The following is a 6,430-nucleotide window of genomic DNA, read 5'->3' as shown; positions in this document are numbered from 1 at the left end:
TTTCGGAACCTGCTTTAGCAGCAAGGCAGCTGAAAACGAACTGCTGGAGGGAAGAGAAACTATCTGTGATGAATCATTTGGCTTTGTGCAATCTTTACCCAGGACAGAGGGCAAATGTATTTTACCATGTGTGTGTTATTTCTTGGGAAGGGGGTGTGGATGTGATATTCGGCGAGCGCTAAGGTAAGGTATCGACCCAAACTTTCTGAATTTTAAGGCAAACTTTAAAAGGCGTAGAATTTGACCTTGCAAGTAGGAAAGTTTTATCTTCGCAGGCAAGTATGTTCAAGCTGCCCGCTGCCAGAGAGCTCAGAGGCGGTGGCGTTTGAATGCCTAGGAGGCTGCGGCACTGGGGGTACAGGAGCTGGAAGGAGAAATCTTCCTTACCCAGCCTTTGCTTTGCTAGGGGAAGCGTGGTTGCGACGTAGGTAACTGTGGGCATGATGTAGGGTCCATCCAGGCACACAGCCGCTGCCCGGGTCGCAGCGATTGCTTCTCTTGCTGAAAAGTTTTGTCTCTGCGTGTGTCTGTGTGTGTGTGTGTGTAAGAGAGAGAGAAAGCGCGAGTGCCTGTGCTGGCTCTAGCTCCTAAGTGTGAAAAGTTAATAAATACAAAGAACAGAATGAGCATGTGAGGCCTTTTTTGCTTTTAAATCTAGATCGTTTGCCAAGAGGATTGAAGACTTACTAAATGAAAGCATTCAAATGGCTAGCTTTGAACAACTGATTTTACACGCGGTTGTAATCTGAGCAAATTAATTAGCGGCGCCTTCTTATGCAACTGTTTTGTTTGTCATCACAGCTCTAACGATCACAAGCCGTTGCCCAGGTTTGCGCAGGTCGGCAGCATCAGCTCGCTGTCCCTCGGTTCAGAGTGCAGGAGATGCAATTACACCTCAGATGGGCTCAGGAAAAAAAAAAAATAAAATCGTATTTACTGTCGATAGCGACTTTATGGGAGCTAATCTACTTGAAAATGTTGTAGGCTGCCCTCGGTTCCATGTCAGATCCCAAATGGGCAACGTGTAGAGCTTCACAGCGTTTGTCAGGCGGTGTCAAGGTTGCTTTAAATCTGTAACGTGAAAACAAAGCAAAGTCGACGGAAAGAGCTCGCTAAAGTCTGTTTAGCCCATAAGCAAATTCCGTCGCTGAAATATTTCCAGGAGTGGCAATAACCCCTCCAAAAGAGGAGGCGATGAAAACGCAGATAGTAAAAGTGTAGCTGCATTAACCGCCTCTAGATCATGTCCCTGAAGACGTCCATCAAAGCCTTAGTCCTGAAGAGGTTCTCTGTTTTACCTGCTGTGGCCTGTTCCAGCATCACAGCGTTTCCTTCTCGTTTCATGCTTTTATGATAAAACTTGCATGAGCGTTGGCTCCAGGTTCTCGGAGAAGAAACACGTAACCCTCGGAGAGAGACTTGACTTGGGCTTTGGCTCTAAAACCCCCGCTCGCCCGGGTGTGCGGGCTGGCTCCTGGGAGAGGGGAACTCTCCAGCCTTTCCTATTGATCGCCATGGGTTTCCTTGCTCAAACTTTGGAGAGAGCAGCCTGTGCTTCTCTTTCTGGAAAGCTGTTCACTGCTTTGTACAAGGAAAGGGGCTTTGACAAGGATCAATTTTTATTGCACGGCAAAGACTTGCATTTTCCAAATGCTTAAGGATATAGCCCACAGCATTAAGCGTCTTTGCTTGGATTTGAACAGTGTTGTGTTGTTTATGTGCAAGAACCACAAAGGTTATTTTAAATCATTGCGGGGCTTATGGCATGTTTGTGCGCTGGCACCAAAAATTCAAGATGAAATATAAACTGTGTTGAGTTTCTTATCAACAAAGGGCCATTATTTGTAGATTGTAAGTGAAACAAGACATGAACGCTGGAGGAAGATGTGATGTCAGCTTTTAGCGTTTAAGGTTATTAAGTGTTTAAGGTTATTAAGGTTTTGTGTTGTTGGTTTTGGTGATGTTGTGTTTTTTTAATGACTGCTTTCTAGGGAATACAGATTGGAACTAGCACAAAGCTGACCAGGGGTAAAGTAATAGAGCAGGCAGGCTGCAAAGAAAAATGACAAATAATTATCATGATTAATACAGGAAAGTTCAGCGCAAAAATGGGCACCAGAGTATTTGCATGGTGCAGTGAAAGACAACTGTGATATATAAATAGACAAGGACTATAAATATTGAATTTCACCTTGTATTTTAAAGTTTAATAGACTCATCTAAATATCAAAACCTGTAGTCTTCTGTGGGCCACTGCGGACCTGACATCTGCAGTACTATCAAAAGAGGGAAAGAAAAAAAGAAAAAAAAAGAATCCAAAACCCCCCACAACACCAAGACTTCTCCCAAACTATATGCTGGAAAACTGAGAGGACTCCTCCAGGCAGTCCTCTAGCTCTCCCCCAGCTAATTATAGTGCTTTACACCGAGCCGCTCTTGAGATAAGTGCAACTGTTTTCTCCCCCAGCCCCGGTGAGTTATACCCCTGGGCTTAAACAAACCCCCCCCAGCGCCGGCGGCAGCGGCAGCAGCTCCGCAGGCTGCGTGCGGACCATTGTGTAAACACCGGGTGCCTTTTCTCCCCAAACAATGTCCCAGCCCCTCCGCACGGCGCGGAGGAGGAAGCTGCTTGGAAATAGTAGCTGGAAGTGTCCTTCTAGCCTGGCGGCACCGGGGTAGCAGGAGGAATAAAGGAGCGTTTCTGTAAGAGAAACACGATGCTTAAGTTATTAATATTCCCAGAAAGAAGGAGGTATTAGCATTTCAGGTGAGGAAAGAACAGGCGCTTCCTTCTCCCCCAAAATCAATACAGAACTCAAAACCGATTATTAATGTCATTTGATTCCCGTTCTTTATACCTTTCTCCCGGCTACAGATACTGTAGCTGTCAGGATAATTTGCATGTACTGTATCTGATAGCTTTTATTTGCAAACACTCTAAAGCGCCATAAAACGCTGCTCGTTTTAGTCTAACTCAATCCGAGAACTAGTATTTTCATCTGTAAATTAAAGCAATTACGCAGCAGATATTATATTATGTGTACTGTGGTCTCCAGATAGTCATCAATCACCCTCAATCGAGCTGTCAGTGTGGGCAGATTCGTTTCTGGGAGGCAGTCTTCCAGCTGGGGAGAAGAAGAGAACATCATCATTAATTAGAGTGTGACCCTGGGGCTATTCACATGTCTGAACCCAGGAATCTCTCTGAGCAAGTCTGCACACCACGGAGCAGCGCTCAGCGGCACCAGCAGCCGAGCTTCAGCCTTGGAGCTGACTCCTCCGCTTCCTCCGCTCGCCCAGCGGCTGCCTGCTCGCCCTGCCCCGGCGGTAGCCAGCCGACGGATGGAAGAGCCCGGAGCTGCCGGCCGGAGGAAGCGGCCCAGGGGCCACCTCCGCCCGCCGGCAGCTCCAGCACCTCCTCCCCGACGGCAGCACAGAGGATGTTGCCCGCTCGGAGGTGGGGGGGGGTGGGCACTACCCCCCCAGAGGACAGGGAGGCTGATGGCAGCGGTGGGGCGGGCTGGGGGAGAAGGGGGTGATGGAGACGCGACTCCTTGCCAGGCCCTCCTTCACCGGGGGGTCCCGGGGAACCACCTCACCGCCTTGAAAGAGGTGTTTGCTCTTGGGTGAGAAATAGCACTTGGCACTTGCGAGTTGTACCCCCCCTAATTCCACACACACACACCCCCCCCCCACCTCCCTCAGCCGGGCGCACCTCGGCGCACAGGCGGGCTGGATGCGGCCCTCCGCCCCGCGGAAGGCTGGCTCTTCCAGCCGAGGTTTACGATGGGATCAAAGTCGTTTTAACGTGAAAAGTCAGGTCCCTTCAGTCATTCCCCGGCAGACGCTCGTAGGGTTTTCTACCTGTAATCACACGTCTGGAATAAAAGGCGAAAAGAAAAGCAGGATTGCATGTCATGTGCTTTATTGTCAGCCTTAGCGCTAATTTTAACTGTTGATTAAATCTTAAATGAAGACTCAGTCGTGTGTCCCTTCATATGTCTTGTTTGTAATTGAGACTAATTATTACTGTGGGGTGGGAAGAAGCAGCTGCTCATTAATTAATTTCTAATTAAAAGTGCTTACCAGCCCTTCAGTGACGAAGGAGGGTGGGGGCAAATCTTAGCTGATATAACATTGATCCTTCAGATTAAAACCATTCATTTACTTCTCTTCCCTTCCCCGCAGAAATACATAGAAACGTTGCAAGTTGGCGCAGCCGCTGCTCTAGAGCTTTCCAAACTTTCGCTCCTGTTGGGCAGGCAGGGATGCTGGAGAGCCTTTTTTCCTCGCCAGGGCAAAGGGTCCCGAAAATGAGTATTAAACTTACAGACAGGTTAATCTGAATAGGGTTTTTTGCGTGACGTCAGAGGCTCGACTCTTTTAAAACAACCTGCTTCTGAACTGATGTATCTGTATCACTTTTATTCCCCTCCCCCTTTTTTTTTTATTTTTCCGTGGGTGCAAAGTATGTGTTTCTGCTGTCACGTTTGCCAGCCTCGGAGCCCACACGTAACAATTACTTCTGTTTCGTAGCTGCAGAGGAGAAGGTGCTAAAATCACTATACATCTTTTCTGTTGTTTTTTGGTTGGTTTTTTTTCTTTTTTATTCGGTTAAAAAAAAAAAAAAAGAAGGAAAGTTTAAGATTTCATGTAACTAAATTAAATGTGGTTTTCTGCTTCGTCCTATAAGCATCTAGGGACCTGTGGTTACCAATCAATTGGTACAATAGAGCAGAGCCAGGCTGCAATAGCGTGCAGAGCAGACGCCTCGCCTTGTTTCTAGATAACTGGGAGCCCCTGTACCATGTCATATCCTCAGTTTGGCTACCCTTACTCCTCTGCACCCCAGGTAAGACTCTTCGCCTACCGACGTTAATTGATTGAATTTCCACCCTTATTGATTACTTCCGTCAGGGGCTGAGCGCGGTCGCCATCCCCCCCCCCAGCGCGCGGTCGCGGCACCTCTCCCCAAGCGCTTTTTTTCCTCTTTCCCGATTAAATTCCCACTTTAGCAATTAAACACCAAAGTACTGAGGTCCGGAACGTGGAAACATAATGGGATATTCTAAACCAGCAGGTTAATAACAGATGCGTGCGTGGCTGCTACAAATCTGCAGTCAAAATAAATATGCATGAGTGATTCAGAAAAAAAAAGGTTTAAAAACGCAGATGGGAAGCATTGTGCTGCAAGAGGAGGAAACCGGTGTAAACCCAGTCTTGTGAGAACACACCAGAAAAGTTAGGTTTTTTTAATGCAAAGTGCTGGAGCAACGTTATTACAGAGGATTAAACGCCCACAGTCACGGGGCGTTTGTTTGTTGTTGTTGTTGTTGTTGGATTTTTTTTCCTTAAACTGATAAATTACTTGCACCTCTGGGGTTCCTCCAGAGCGTTTTTACCCCCGTTGAAGTAAAATAGGGAAAGGGAGGGAGGGGGGGGAGCGACACCCCAAAGCTGCCACCTGCTAAAAAAAATTTAATTCCGTCAGGGGCTGAGCGCGGTCGCCATCCCCCCCCCCAGCGCGCGGTCGCGGCACCTCCGCTGCTCCCTCCGCGTCCTCCCCAGATGCTGAAGTTGTATCTCGGGCACGTATTTTAAAAGGGGAAGGAACACGCGGGATTTAGGGTCTTTGGGGGTGCTAACGGTGCGTGGAGGAGGATTACGGAGATGAGGGAGGTGAGAAGGTCCGCCCCCCAGTTCCTCAGCGCCGCTCTCTCTCCCTCCCTCCAGTTCCTGATGAGCACCAACTCCCTGACGACCTGCTGCGAGTCCAGCGGCCGGACGCTGGCCGAGACGGGGGCGGCCGCCTCCGCCCAGACCCCCGTCTACTGCCCGGTGTACGAGAGCCGCCTCCTCGCCACCGCCCGACACGAACTCAACTCCGCCGCCGCCCTGGGGGTCTACGGCGGCCCCTACGCCGGCCCCCAGGGCTATGGAAACTACGTGACCTACGGCACCGAAGCTCCCGCCTTCTACTCCTTGGTAAGCCGCCCGCCGCCCCGGGGGACACATCTTCCCCCCCCCGCACCCGGGGGGGATGCTCACGCCCGTCCTCCGCCCCGCTCCGCGCTCCCCCCGCGGCGCGGTGGCCGGTCGGTGGGACCTCTCCGCGGCGGGGGCAGCCCCGGGCGCTGCTTCTCCTCTTCATCCTCCTCCTCCTCCCTCGCCCGCGACAGGCGCGGAAGCGCGGCGCGTCCAGCCCCGCGGTCATTAAATATTCAAGCCGGGCACGGTTCTCACGGTAACGCAATTAAAAGTCGCGCCTGACGAGGCGGCGGCCGAGCGCGGAGGGCCCGGCGGGGCGGGTAGTTTGGGGCGGCCCAGACCCCGTCTGGCAAAACACGATGCGCTCTTCTCAGCCAGCCTTTTTTTTTTTCTCTTGTTTTTCTTTTTCCATCCCCCCCTCCTTTCCCCCCCCCCGCCCAGC

The 6,430-nt window shown here is 50.5% G+C and overlaps 1 protein-coding gene across 1 annotated transcript in view; it reads left to right on the top strand.

The window, feature by feature from the left end:
* The first annotated feature begins 35 nt into the window (after positions 1-35).
* The window catches only part of IRX4 (iroquois homeobox 4), a 9,358-nt gene continuing 2,963 nt past the window's right edge, over positions 36-6,430 (top strand). The window contains 3 exon segments of the mRNA XM_014938767.1: positions 36-4,550; positions 4,694-4,852; positions 5,734-6,095. Of these exon segments, the coding sequence (XP_014794253.1) occupies positions 4,808-4,852; positions 5,734-6,095 (407 nt within the window). The 5' untranslated portion in view covers positions 36-4,550; positions 4,694-4,807.

The sequence above is a fragment of the Calidris pugnax genome, unplaced genomic scaffold, assembly GCF_001431845.1.
Source record: "Calidris pugnax isolate Ruff unplaced genomic scaffold, ASM143184v1 scaffold13, whole genome shotgun sequence".
NCBI lineage: Eukaryota > Metazoa > Chordata > Aves > Charadriiformes > Scolopacidae > Calidris > Calidris pugnax.
This window is presented reverse-complemented; position numbering and strand designations above follow the sequence as displayed.